Source organism: Rana temporaria, chromosome 1, assembly GCF_905171775.1.
Source record: "Rana temporaria chromosome 1, aRanTem1.1, whole genome shotgun sequence".
NCBI lineage: Eukaryota > Metazoa > Chordata > Amphibia > Anura > Ranidae > Rana > Rana temporaria.
The window spans coordinates 195,938,705-195,954,077 of record NC_053489.1 but is presented as its reverse complement, the minus strand read 5'-3'; the positions used below and the strand labels follow the sequence as shown (position 1 = coordinate 195,954,077).

Sequence of the window (15,373 nt, the reverse complement as noted above, 5' to 3'; positions counted from 1 at the left end):
GTGGCTGCAAATCCTCTACTTAGTCAACTTAATGACACTAAACTGTCAAGAATGGACTTAAACTGAGCATTGCTATGAAGATTTACATTGTTTTCTCTCAATGTGAAGAAGACAGGAAGGTTAGTCGGGTCTGCCTGTTTGGTTAAAAAAAAATTATTAAATCCCCCAGCACAAATATGACAGTTAACATACATGGTTGACATTCGCACAGCACATCCTCTCTGGCTGTGTTGAGTGGAAAGCTGCTAACAGGTGTGAAGCATGAGCACCCAAAGGTGCTTGTATAAAGCAACTGCAGCTTTCAATACCTCCTACTTTAGTTGACAAGTAAAGAAAGATAATTTTAATTTATAAATATACTTTGTAAATATAAATAATAAAGAGGACCTACCCTTAAGAGGAATACTCACCCCAAAGCAGAGACGCATATGTCAGCATTAACAATCACAATTATAATTTTGAGTTTAAAAAAAACTTTTTACTACCAATCATTAGAAACCTCAGTGTCTTTTATTTTCATTCAGATAGACGTCAATGGCCCATTAACACTTAAGCATTTACTTGCGGTGGGCTAATGCACATGCATTAATGTGTGTCGTATTAAGGCCGTCCATTCGTTATGAAAATGTGGGGCACTGCAGTACAATGAGCTCTACTGTAGAATGTTTCGGGCTGCCACAAGCCACAAGTTTGAAAGGGCTTTTGTTGTGATTAAGGGATCAAGAAAGAAAGCATATGTACTGTCCAAAAATGATTGCCTCCACTTTCATAGGTATATAAAACTGTGTACTTCATTTATATTTATATATATATATATTTATATATATATATATATATTTATGGTCGTGACCCTACGACTGAGATAGATATGGATCACAGAAACACGCGACAAAACTTAAAACATAAATAGACCTGAAGTGTGCCTTGGTAGTCTGGTCTGTATGCCAAGAAAAGGGGGCATACCCAAGATAAGTAATGGGTGATTATGGAGAAGGATTTACTGAGAAATGCCCTGAAAAAGGGAAAGGGAGGGAGGGTATCGCGCACCGGGAACCAACAAGGAGCATGGGCGAGTGAGCTGCTTAAATACCCCCCAATGCTCCTCCCATAAATTCAGGCCACCATACTGGTCTTCTTATATATATACATGAATAAAACTAAGTCATTATAAATTATTATAGTTCCCCCTTAACATATTTTTATTTTTTGGAAAGAAATTCGTATTAAAAGAATCCTATCTGGATATCTAAAAAAAAAATGGGACGTTTGACAGTCAACTTGTTTTACAAGGTGCAAGTGTCAGGCCCCGTACACACGGCCGAGGAACTCGACGTGCCAAACACATCGAGTTCCTCGGCCAGTTCAGCACTGAAGCCGCCGAGGAGCTCGGCGGGGCGAGAGCTCCCATAGAACAACGAGGAAATAGAGAACATGTTCTCTATTTCTTCGCCGAGCTCCTCGTCGGCTTCCTCGGCCGAAAGTGTACACACGGCCGGGTTTCTCGGCAGAATTCAGCCAGAAACTCGGTCGGAAGCTGAATTCTGCCGAGGAAACTGGTCGTGTGTACGGGGCCTCAGAGATTTATCTTAATGCTTTCACGACTATTTAAAAAAGTCACTGACCAGGAACAAGCAGTGGGTCACTAGTCTTAACACTCCCAGCCTTCTGCTTGCTCAGGTTAGTGACTATCTTAGCAGTGAAGCATAGATAAGATTAGCAGCCCCAGAATTTTTACCTTTTCTTTCACAACAAAATACTTACGTATTCTGAATGCGCTCTGAATGCCTGACTGAAGGTTTGGCAGACACTGCCGGACCTTGACTGGAGGAAAACTCCCGCGCACACGCGCGGGAGAGACATTATCGTGGCTCCGGCCGCTCACAGCACCGGAGCCGCAAACACGGAAGACTCGCCGAGGGTGAGATGTCAGCTCCCTTGGCGTGGACCAGGGGGCTTCGTTCTGAGGTAAGTATTTTATACAGAGCTAGTAAAAAAAATAGTGAAAGGCCTTTTATGGCAGAAGAGACATGCAATAAAGTACACTTACCTGTCTATTCGCAATCCTCCACTGAATGTACACTGATCTGCACATGCACAGCTCAGTTTACATTCCAACACACTCCCTGAGTGCCAGAATGACTGCACTGCTGTACATGCAGAGGAGTGACACTATGGCCAATCAAAATGACCAGCACCCAGAAGAACCCAAGGAAAAGATGTCGAAGCCGGCAAGGAAACTCACAGGCGTCAGACTGTTGGAACTAAGGTAAGTACAGTATGTGTGCCTTTTATTCCACTTTAATGTCTACTGGTTTGATTAACTAAAGGGGATAATCTGTTCACTTTGCGAGGGAATCTTCTAAACATCTTAGTGAATGTGGTGCAATTTCAATTTGTGAGAATACCTAATCAAGTGCAACAAAAAAAAAGCAAGCTTTTTAGCTTGCACACAATTGGATGATGGAAGTCAGCTGATATTTACCTTATTCACTAAGCTATGGGGAGCTTGCAAAATGAACAGTCTATTTGTCTTTCATAAATCAAACCCGACAGGCCCAATCTCTGATGTACTTACTAGGAAGCTGGGTCTAGTTATCAATATTTGTGTACAGTACATCATTTATACAAACTTAATTGCAGCTTGATAAATGTTAAACTGTATTTGAAAAATGTTTATCTGCTTTACAGTTCTTTTATAATGAATTATATATTTAGATGGTGAAGAGTGAATGAAAAGATTGTTGGCTTTCCTGCAAAGCATAAGGGATTATATTAACAGTGATCGTAAATCATAGAAAGTTTCTCAAACAAAGAAATCTGGTATTTCTATAACCAGTGTAGAAGTGTACATATTGGACTGTATAAAACTTCAATACTGAACGACTCCCAAACTAAACAAAATGTCCTTTCACAGCCCTTCCCTAAAATCTTGCTGGATTGTTAATGAGGAATTCCACTGTGTTAACCCCTTCTGCGAATATTGTCAGGTCATTATTACAGAAAAATAACTGACACCTATATCAGCAGTCATGTCACAACACGTCAAGCAGTGATGTCAACTTTCTTAAAAGACTGTACCACATATAGGTGAATGCAACATTCATCCCAGTAAAAAAATGCATAAGCCCATACATATAGACCATGTACATTACAGGATTACGAATGTTGACTATATCTGGCATACATGTGACAAGATAAGGTGCTGTCTAATTATAATGACAATTGATTGTAAAAAATAGACAAAGTAGAATAATTGTGCTGCATACTTAGAAGAAAATTGTTGATATATAGCAATCGGTACATCAAAGCTACTAATCAAATGAGTAATGAGCCATTAATCCATCAATTATTTTCCTCTATGTAACAAATCTCTGTGAACATGCATGTCATCATGGTGAACTTTTATCACAAGAAAGCAAAAGAATTTCTGGGGACAATGATATTTCCATTCTGTGCAATTCTGTGCAATTCAGCTGGGTTGAGAATAATTATCTAATGTCTTTATTTCTTACTCTTTATAGGCTTCCATATTGACCTATTTCCTCACTGCTCATGCTCCAGCTCTCTGAAGTATATATCTGTACAGTATCCATCTATCTTTAAGGTTATATCAAAATTCAGCACTTTGCTATGTGTTATTATTATCAAGCAGACAGGTTATATAATTGTTCTTTACTTACCAAGATATGTGTCAGTTGAATAGTTATGAGAGGAGATCCAGAAAGGTTTGGACAAAGGTATGGGGGTGGTTCTACCTTCAAAGAAATTATATAACTGGCTGCTGAAATCATGTAATCATTGTACTGGTTTGCCTCTGAGATTCTAAAAAAGAAGAAGAAAATAATCATTTTTGATCCTTGACAGGTATCATTTTGTCAGTCAAAGTTTTATATATATTCATTAGGTTCAATAGAACTGCAAACGTGTTTTTAAACAGTCTGCTGTCAAAGAACCGTTATACACAAAACTGGTTTATGGTTTTTGGCGAATGCTGGGGACTGGAAATCGCTAACCACATTATTGACTGCTTTGGACTCCTTTTACTCTGTTGAAAAGATTTTTGTTATGTTGTGGGGCTAGCAACAGGAATAGTAAATACATAATTTTACAGCAGAATGAGACGAAAGAAAAATCGAATGAAGAAATAGTGTACTATAGCGCTGTCAGTGACCTATGAGTATGAGGGGTGTGGGAAGAGCCTATGGCTAGAAGAGGTCCAAAGGGCAATTGCCAAATGGGTAGAATATAGTGCTACTCCCCAAAATAGGTCCTGAGTTACCTATAATGTGGATTTAAGAACGGGAGAAGGGGGTGCACCCATCTAAATGTAGGCTGTTTAGTAAAAATGAATTAATAAAAATCATAAAAGGCACTTACTGCATCAGCAGGAAAGTAGGCATATCTAAGGATCGAGAAATCCCAGTGTCCTAGCTCCTCTGTGCAGAGTTCAGCAGGCAGCAGCTGGTCTGTGTTCAGAGATTGGCGTTTTTGCAGGTAAGCAGCTGGTGGGAAGCTGGAGTGCTCGGCGGGAATACTATCGGGCTATAATGTGGAGCGCAAGCCACCTTCTGCAGTTGAGCAGCTTCCTGGTGCCTTTCACAATCTTTGGGAGTACTTCGTGAGGACGTCAAGACATTGGGGAAATGGTTACGTGTTTCGGAACAACAAGCTCAACCTCTTTGTCAAACCAAGGAGGGAATAACCACACCCCCAATGTCCTGACATCATCGTCGAGTACTTCTGAAGATTGCCAAAAACTCCAGGAAACTGCTCAACCATGTAAGGCAGCTTGCATTGCATGCTATAGCCTGACAGTCTTCCGTCCCAACACTCTGCAGAAACACCAGCTGCTTACCTGCTGATCTCTGCACACAGACTAGCCATTGCCTGCTGAACGCAAAGGAGGAGCTAGGGCACTGAGATTTCTCCACACACAGATATGCCAACTTTTCTGCTGATGCAGATACCTCATATCTCTTCTGCTGTAGTATTTTCATACTACTAGTGCTGTTATAACACTAGTCAGAATTATGTTAATGACCCTTAAGATGAAATATAAATGTCAAATTACAAAGATTACCACACTAGTTACCACCCCTTAAAATAACACCAGTTTCAGGGATGTGATAACTATTATAATCAATATATGTCTTTGAAGGAGAACAGAAAATATAGCCATTTGAGGGACATATAATTTATCACTGATAAACTAAGATTTCACAACATAAAATATAATTTTAAAATACAACTTTCAACAGATTAATGTTCACTTTATGTGAAAAATAAAAATTACACATCTTGCTGATATTCATGTTTGTGAAATAAACCTGTACTCTGGGCAGTTATGAAGTACATAAATTATTTGCAGCTCTTTTATCATTAATACAGCCATTTTAACAAATGTAAGCAGTGTAAGTCCCGGAGTTTGGCTTGGTATCAGCCTTTTGCAGACATTGTTCAGCAGAGCTCAGACTGGGGGGAGTACAATGAGCCAATCAGTTATGCTGCAGTGCAATAAAAATTTTGTTATGAGAGAGCTTAGCTTTCTCCTTTTACTGCCTGTGAAATTCAGCCCAATGTCAGGAACTATAGCAGGCAAGTGCCTCCTTTGCCCTTAGCAGCCCCTGCTCCATTAGGGCATGCAGGCCTACGGATACTTGGTTGATCCACGGTCATAGTACACATTGCTATAATTCCTGCCCAGACAGCACTGGGACTGAACGAAGATAACAGGAAAGGGTACCTTTAGTCTAAGCTTGTGAGGTGAGGTTTGTAGTTTCTGTGAAGTGCCTATGTGCCAGAGTCCAGAGGTTGGTAGTGGTCTTATGCTACCAGCTACTGTCTTGTAGCAGGTATCATAACCCAGAAAACAGTTCCAGGACAGGTAGCAGACAAATGTAATCCAAATAAGAGTCTGAGGTCAACGCAGGTAGCTGGCAAGCGTAATCAATTTAAGCTCAAGCCTGGAAGCTACCGAAAATAAAAGTTCAAGGCAGAGGTCAAAAACAATGGCATCCCAGGCAATTTTCCAGGCATGGACAAATAAGGCGTGACTGGTAGGGAGCCAGGCAGCAAACACTAGCACAAGCCCAGATCTCTGGGCTTATGGCATTCAAATAGAATGTAACAGTGAAGTAACCAATGAGGGATAGAGGAGTCAGGGCAGCTTTAAATGATCATTATCTAGCAAATGAGCACTGCCATGGCCAATTGGAGCATGAGGTACATCAGCAAAGGAGAGGGGCCTATGACTCTTCTCACACTGTCATTTAACAGGGAAGGGATGGAAACAATACCTGTGAACTGCAATAGAATAAGATTAGGTCTGCTCTCCTACCAGACAGAATTGTGTTGTGGCGCAGAGCTATGTAAAACTCAGGACTGATACTTTGCTGTATATCAGTTTCAACACATTTTAGGGACTTTACCAGAACAACATTGCCTCTCTAGACCTCTCTCCACTATTGAGATATTATGTCAGGATGCAACTCCCACACCTCATCTACTATCCCTTTCTTTTTAAGACCCTCATCATACCGCCAGAGGGATATATACCACCTTACATACATACACATGGCAATGTGAACTTCAAGTTTCCCTCACAGCAGTGAAAACCAAAAGTGCACAGGTTCTCTATCACTAATGGATTTCAGGAACAAGGCTAAACATTTCTGATATTCAATGTTTCTTAATTAAATGTCCCCACAGTTCCAAATATACTTTGGAGATATCAGTCAGAATCAGGGACTTCAATTCAGTTTACATTCATAGATCTAGTGACAAAACCTGTTTACTATCTACATCATCCAGGAATCCTGGACTTTAAGCATATTTTCTGCCAGTATAAAAGGGGAGTAATGGTGGAATCCCATTGTTGAATTTTTTCCTTCCATCTATGCCACTAGGTTTGGTCTACTGATGGATACATACCAGTTGCTTAGTTTTACATAGTTGAAATCATGTTGAAAATTGAGCAATGAGACATAGTTTAATCTATCATTTAGGGTCTTTATATTTCTGCCATTACACAAGAGAGTGACGCCATTTTGTCTCTGGTGCTAGAATCGCCTTCCTTTAAAACCATCGTACATTTTGGAGTTTATTTCTTTGTAGAACATTCTCTCTGTAGAACTGTCAGAGAAACATATTGGATTCTGAACACTAGATGGCAGCAAAGTTGTCAGTGGGAGCTGTCAAAGAAACCTTCAGCTGCAGACTGGCTGTCACATGACACGCACCACATGACTTCCTGGCTGCCTATAAAGCTGAGCAGATGCTCAAAGGAAATTGCTGGTTTGTCTTCAGCTTCCTGTACCTGAATTCCTGATTGATTGATTGATTGATTGATTGATTGATTACCTGTTTTTACCCTGTATTGACCCTGGCCTACTCTGATCTTCTCCTGGACCCGACCTCGGCTTGTTTTTGGACTTTGTTCCTGCCTCTTGTGTTTGACCCTCGGCCTGTGACCTGGATTCACCTTCAGTCTCCTGTGCTTTGACATTCTGCTTGTGACCCAGTTTTGCCTCCTGTCTCCAGTGCCTTGACCCCCAGTCTGTGACCTGGATTGTCTGCTTACCCGTGTTTGAGCCTCAGCCTGCTCTGGACTTTCTACCTGTCTTCTTCTGCTGGACCCTGATAACCATCGGTCCCTGCTCCAGTTCTACAGGACTTCCACGAAAGCTCTACCCTGCCTGCTGGTAGTTTGTGCCTCTTGGTGCCATCCACCCTCTGTACCACCTCCAGGGGGCAGACTGCACTTAGTCGCAACAGCGAACCGCTCTCGGCATCTCGGCCTTGGTAAGTACCCTATTCTGATAAGAACATTTTAGATAAATCTGCTTGTATGCTTTGCCATCACCCTCCCTTTGCCTGCCTTGTTTATGTCTTGGTGCCAACACAGGAAGCTCCCCCCATTATCAGACATAGCTGTAAATTGAAGTTACCGCTGCAATCTTCCTCTATGAGAAAATGTGAAATGCTTTGGCCCACGAGGACTTATCTTCACAGGTTATCATTTTTATGGAATATGAATGCATATCATATTGAAAGATTAATTAAGAATAAACGAGTTACTCTAAGAGATAGGTTGCAGTTGATACCCATTCATCATTGCATACAGGCTATGTTTTTATGACCTCTGGTTGTTATGCAACTTTACTGTGTTCATTTGTGAATTTGCGTGTGCTCGTAAAGTCTGACTATTTTCCTTTTGCTATATATCTGCATCATGTTAAAGGTCTCATTGAAGTGCTATAAATCCTCCCTGACTGCTCATCTTCTTAATGAGGCTGCATCTGCACTCCAGCCTTGTAGAAACAAACTGCACCCCCTATCTATGTGTGGTTTAACAATAATAACAAAGCTAAATCAATCAAAGTAAAAACCATGAAGAGCAGTTCCACGGCACATGGTTCCCATTGATAGGCTTCACCTGCTCCTCATTGAACAAAACTATGCTGACTTCTGACTGTACATATTTTGGCTGGTGGCCTATGATTTAAGGGAAATGTACTGTGACCCATAAACCCGGTTCCTCCACTGGCCTGGGGTTGGAAGTGCCTTTGATGTTATTCCACTTTGCACCACCCCCACTGTTTTAAGAAGTTTTATTCTCTTACCCATTTGTCTTCGTGCTCCATATTTACACCCCATTTTCCTAACCATCCTTTTGTTCTAGTATTGCCTAGTTCCTTGTCCTTCCCTTCTCCTAAAGCCTAGTACACACAGGCTGGATGTCAGGCGACATCAGCCAGTTTAATAGAAACCATCGGCCTGTGTGTGTGTGAGTAGTGGTCCGACAGAAGGTGACTGTTTGGCCAGCTTCTGTCGAAGGTTTATTACCGAAAATGGTTTTCCGACTGGCTCCTGCTTAACGTTCTCAGCCAATGGAGTGTTCTGGTGGGGGGGGAGCATCCGCCCGTCAGAAAACAATAGCACATCAGGGGATATTGCTGTACTAACATCAGATAACAGCAGCTCTGACTTAAGCTGGGAGGGTTTTTTTTAACGTTTGTACTAGGCTTTAGCATTCTCTCTTCACCCCTAGTTGTTTTCTAGAGTTTATTTCTGAAAATGATGGACACTTCATTAGCATAGCTTATGGCCTGAGTTCTTTAACAGCAGGCAGGGATGACCAGTGAACTGACATTATGTGACAAATAAGAATAACACCCTGTTATGGGTAACGGATTTACTATACTCCCAGTTCAATATGATGTGCATCAAAGACTGTGTTCCCGATGTGCCCAAAATAAAGAGTTATAAAAAAAACTCAGGACTGGGTTGGTAAAAGTATAAATCTTTTGGCAGGTAAAACAGCTCTTGTTTTCTTTTTTTATCTGTGTATTTAGCGGTTTGCCAGAAGCTCAGCTTGAAACATTTTTTGGAGAAAGTTATTACAAGATAAAAAAATTAGCAATGTAATCATAACTCATCAATCCTAATTGAACCCATTGCATTTTCTGTCAATATAAAATGTTATTTACCTTACACTACAGCTAAAAAATAATGTATTAATCATCTCATAAGTAGGAAACAATGTCTGACGTGTCATACAAGTGCATTTTTCTGGCACACAGAGGGTTATTTATGTAATTTGTTTGATAAAACGGGTGATGAATGACTTCATGTAGCTCAGAGTCGGATCACACGACCATTCCATTTTTGGACTCGGGATCTGTGATATGCCCACTAAAGGCAGCAGCATATGTTCCTTCAGATCTGCAATCTCATCAGCGGGGGAAAAAAAATGCAAACAAGCAAAATTGGCTGCACCAGTGTAATCTATATTTGTCATGGAGCAAGCATACATATATACACACCGGGGAACATGGATAGGAAGGTTGTACAGCCCTCAGAAAATGAAATAATGATAAGCAGGTAATTGAAGTGTCGGAAAAACGAATTACGGAATCCCTATGCTGTAAAGTTAGCCTTCCTGAGCTGAAGAATAATAGGTGTTGCGTAGATCACCTGCCTAGAAGAGTTTTACTTTGTGTGCAAAGCTGAATTACATATCAAGCAGAGATTTTCAGGAAATGTTTGGTTTTGCAGGAGTATAAAAAACTAACGAAATAAAAAAACAGTAAACGGGTTTGTGCTTAACCACTTCACCCTGTTACAGTAAGAAGACACATTTATAAATATAGACCGGACAACTGCCTGCCCTGTCAAGCCATGACAACTTGCAGAATACCGAAACACTGGAGTATACAGAAACCATTGCCAATCATATATTCCAGAAAATAGAAAAATATGATGTTTAACCACTTAAGGACCGGACCAATATGCTGCTAAATGACCCAAGGGGTTTTTACAATTCGGCACTGCGTCGCTTTAACAGACAATTGCGCGGTCGTGCGATGTGGCTCCCAAACAAAATTGGCGTCCTTTTTTTCCCATAAATAGAGCTTTATTTTGGTGGTATTTGATCACCTCTGCGGTTTTTATTTTTTGCGCTATAAACAAAAATAGAGCGACAATTTTGAAAAAAATGCAATATTTTTTACTTTATGCTATGATAAATATCCCCCAAAAATATATAAAAAAACTTTTTTTTTTCCTCAGTTTAGGCCGATACGTATTCTTCTACCTATTTTTGGTAAAAAAAAAAAACGCAATAAGCGTTTATCGGTTGGTTTGCGCAAAATTTATAGCGTTTACAAAATAGGGGATAGTTTTATTGCATTTTTATCATTTTTTTTTTTTTTACTACTTATGGCGGCGATCAGCAATTTTTTTCGTGACTGCGACATTATGGCGGACACTTCGGACAATTTCGACACATTTTTGGGACCATTGTCATTTTCACAGCAAAAAATGCATTTAAATTGCATTGTTTATTGTGAAAATGACAGTTGCAGTTTGGGAGTTAACCACAGGGGGCGCTGAAGGAGTTTCGTTTCACCTAGTGTGTGTTTACAACTGTAGGGGGGTGTGACTGTAGGTGTGACGTCATCGATCGTGTCTCCCTATAAAAGGGTTCACACGATCGATGCAGCCGCCACAGTGAAGAACGGGGAAGCCGTGTTTACACACGTCTCTCCCCGTTCTTCAGCTCCGGGGACCGACCGGCGCACTCCAGCGATGATTGGATCCGCGGGACCCGCGTCCCGGAGCTTCGGACCGGGTCGCGGGCGTGCGCCGCGGGCGCTCGCCCACGACCCACAGCTGGGTACTAGTACAGGACGTACCTGTACGTACATGTACCCAGCCGTGCCATTCTGCCGATGTATATGTGCAGGAGGCGGTCCGGAAGTGGTTAACAACGCTGTGACTACAAAATGTCATGTTCTATTTTTTAGAACTAATGCCGCGTACAGACGGTCGTTTTTTGTGATGAAAAAAACTTAATTTCAAACTTCATTTTAACTTCATTTTAAAAAACGACGTAGCATACACACCATCATTTTTTCCAACGTTTAGCACGTACGACGGCACTCTGTTCCATTCAAACTCGCATCCTAACTTACTTCTGAGCATGCGCGGGTTTAAAAACGACGTTTTGAAAAACGACATAAAAAATTGAAGCATGCTCAAATTTTTTTTTTTACGTTTTTCAGAAGACATAAAACAACGTTTTCCCCAAACACGGTCATTTTAAATGACGTTTTTAAAAATGTCGTTTTTTTTTTCATCACAAAAAACGACCGTCTGTACACGGCATAATTCTTTGTCTTCAAATGTAAAATAATTTGAAAGCCCACAAACATTATAGTTGCTTGTGAGTTTTTCCTTCTACAGTAGCTGAAATTTAGTCAACGTCTTTAGTATATATTGTATGATCCATTTTTTTATTTCCACACGATAAATGACAATTAACCATTAAATCAAAACATTTAAATGAAAATGTGCAGTGTGGATCACTGTTCTCGCTAGTGGATGTGCATATATTCCACGATTATTCAGCTTCTCATTTACTGAACAAGCAATAAAAAAAAATCCATAAAGGAATGATAATATAATCGCACGGGGTACTGGGTAACAGTTAATAATTCAGCTATGCATACTATTAAAATCCCAGCATAATTAACATGTTTGGACCACAACCCAGAATATGTCGTGGAAGTTAGTCCTGGAATTTAATTTTAAGTTTGTTCTTTCTAAAGGAAAATTACAGTTTTGCTTAAAAAAATAAAAAAATGGTCTGAAGTCGCATGTTAAGAATTTCAGCAATGAAAGTTTTTTTTTTTTTATATCTACTTACTATATTAAAGCCCAACTCCAGACAAAACACAGTTAGTAATGTCTTTGTAATACATATAAAAATGGACTCTACTTCAGGTTTAAGTCATAATGTACTAGTATGCACTTTATACTTAAGTATTGGGACACCTGCCTTTACACGCATATGAACTTTAAAGGTATCCCAGTCTTAGTCTGTAGGGTTCAATATTGAGTTGGCCCTCCCTTTGCAGCTATAACAGCTTCAACTCTTCTGGGAAGGCTGTCCACAAGGTTTAGGAATGTGTTTATGGGAATGTTTGACCATTCTTTCAGAAGCGCATTTGTGAGGTCAGGCACTGATGTTGGACGAGAAGGTCTCCACTCTGATTCATCGCAAAGAGGTTCTATCAGGTTGAGGTCAGCTCCCTGCCCGCAGACCCCGACAACCAACGGCCAGGGTTGTCGGGAAGAGGCCCTGTCCTCATCAACATGGGGACAGCGTGCCCCAAAGCACCTATCCCACTCATCCTCACCCCCTTTCCTGACCGGCCGGGCTGCATGCTCGGATAAGTGTCTGGTATGGATTTTGGGGGGGACCCCACGCCGTTTTTTTGGCCTACGGGGGTTCCCCTTAAAATCCATAGCAGACCCAAGGGCCTGGTATGCTCTTGGAGGGGGAACCCATGCCATTTTTTTATTTGAAATTTGCCGTGGAGTTCCCCCTTAAGATTCATACCAAACGCAGTGCACTGCGATTACCTTTGGTTATGTGCCGATAGCTGCGGTACATCGCCAAGAGCAGGACAACTTAACAATCATGGCTAGGCCCAAATTTAGAGACAAAGAGCACAGGCAGGGGTTTTATTGCAATAAATAAAATACTACAAAGTATACAACAGTATAAAATTGGCCATTAGCAGGACAGTTTTATGTAGTGATAATAGTCAGAAATCAGGAAAGAGTTAGGGCCCTTTCACATGGGCGGATCAGTAATGATCCACTCCGTGTGTCCGCAAAAGCTCAGCGGGGATCCTCCGTAAAATCCCCGCTGAGCTGGCAGCTGACAGGGCGGTCCCCACACACTGTGCAGGGACCGCCCTGTCTTTCCTCCGCTCTCCCCTATGGGGGATCGGATGAACACGGACCGTATGTCCGTGTTCATCCGATCTGATCCGGCAGACGGAAGAAAAATAGGATTTTCTTCCGTCCGCAAATGCGGATCTTTGCGGAGGCGGACGATTACGGGTGTCAGCGGATGGTCATCCGCTGACACCCGTAATCACATAGGGACCAATGTATGTCCCATTTTCATTCGTAACGGACGAATGAAAATGCGGACATACGGTCCGCACGTGTGAAAGGGCCCTTTTTCTACAAGGATTAAGAGGCCGCAGATGTTATAGGTGTGTAAAATTGGTCAGTAGCAGGACAGGTTTAATCAGGGATAATAGACCTAACCTGTATATGCCTAACATTTATTTTTACAGAGAATAGCAGTGCCATGAACGTGACCGAGATAATTTAATTTAATGTGGCTGAGGTGCATACTCTTTTTTCATCTGTATACTGCAAACAATGGACAGTACCAAGAGCAGTTGGCCAGTCACAAGTCAATGCTGCACTTTCAGACTATCAAACTTAAAAAAAGTAAAAAATACTTACCCTCTGAAAAAAGGCAATTTTTTTTTTACGTATACGTTTTTATTGATTTTTTCAAAACACAGATAAAAAATTTACAATTACAAAAACAGTAAATCAAAGACAAAGCAAAAAACAACAGCAAAAACAAAAAAAAAACACATACATACATTTGTCTTACATGGTATTTTTGCAATTCTTACATCCAGTTATAGCATAAAACATAAAATAGTAGTCCTGTTAACTCGATTTTTAAGTTTGGAGGCGATGCAATAATATGGTATATACGCCAAGTGATCATGGGTATTCGCCCAATAACTGACGAAAAAAAGGCTAACAGTCGTATTCCTCTTAAAAGCTTCAGAGGCTTTGGAAGAATCCATCAGCCATTTGGACCAAACCTTCTCATATTTTAGGGGACAACCTCTATCAAAATAGGTCTCCTTATATAATGGTAAGCTACTGTTAATAAGCCGTTTCCACATAGACAGTGATGGGTGGGTAGTTTTTATCCAACTAAGAGCTATAACTTTGCGAGCATAGAACAAAAACAGCCCCACCAGTGTACGCCCTGCTACTGTGGGAATATACTGCTCTATCAGACCCAAAATACATAATGCCATTGATAGTTGTAGTGGAATAGAAGTAATTTATAATATAAAAGCTAGTATCTCTTCCCAGTACCCCACTATTGCTGGACAAGTCCAGAAAATATGAGTAAAGTTTCCAGGAATCCCCTCACATCATCAGCAACCAGGGGCAGAGTCTGGATTAATTTTATATAATATATGAGGAATAAAATATGCCCTGTACTTGAACTGAATCAGTCGGTCTCTCAAGGAGAAAAAAGGCTATTTTTTAAAGGAAGTCTTGCAGCACACAAAAAAAAATGGACAGCAGCTTAAAGTGGTTGTACACCCTGTATAACCACTTTTACCTACAGGTAAGCCTAGATTAAGGCTTACCTGTAGGTGCTAGAAATATCAACTAAACCTACACGGTTTAGGAGATATTTACAATAGAGACTTGTGCCAATGTCTACGGCGCAATACCTGGAAATAACTCCGGGACGGCATGTTGCCGACCGGCGCTGTGTCGGGGCTTTGATCCCAGGTGAGTATTACATAATGAGCTAGTATGCTATGCATACTAGCTCATTATGTCTTTGTCTTGCAGGTGTTCGTTTTTTTTGTCTCTTGTAAAGTGGGTTTACAATCAACTTTAATGTTACTGCTGTCCTCAAATTAACCACAAAATAAAAATAAGGACAAAAAAGCCCCCAATAATAAAAATGCAGCTAAGGGGTTGGTTCGCCAAAGGACTAGTAGTTAGAATTAACGTACAGTTACCTAACTAGCTCTAATCTCTCCATATGTAGTTTGCCAGCTTTCGCTATCCTTTCGCAACAGCAATTTACAGAACACTGACACTGTGGCCACCCTGTGCCTCTATTTTATAATGAGGGGTGGTTTATTTAAAAGCCCTCTTATTGATTATTTTAGGCCTGCTACCCATAGTTCAAAGGTCATACAGTGCATTATGGTTTGAAACAAAATATTTCGGATAA

At 40.7% G+C, this 15,373-nt stretch overlaps 1 protein-coding gene across 2 annotated transcripts in view; it reads right to left on the bottom strand.

Annotated features, from left to right (window-relative positions):
• The window catches only part of ADGRD1 (adhesion G protein-coupled receptor D1), an 802,257-nt gene that overhangs the window by 604,446 nt on the left and 182,438 nt on the right, over positions 1 to 15,373 (bottom strand). For both annotated transcript variants that reach the window (XM_040347511.1, XM_040347515.1), the window contains one exon: positions 3,681 to 3,822. In XM_040347511.1, coding sequence (XP_040203445.1) covers positions 3,681 to 3,822 — 142 coding nt within the window. The remainder of the gene's footprint in view (positions 1 to 3,680; positions 3,823 to 15,373) is intronic.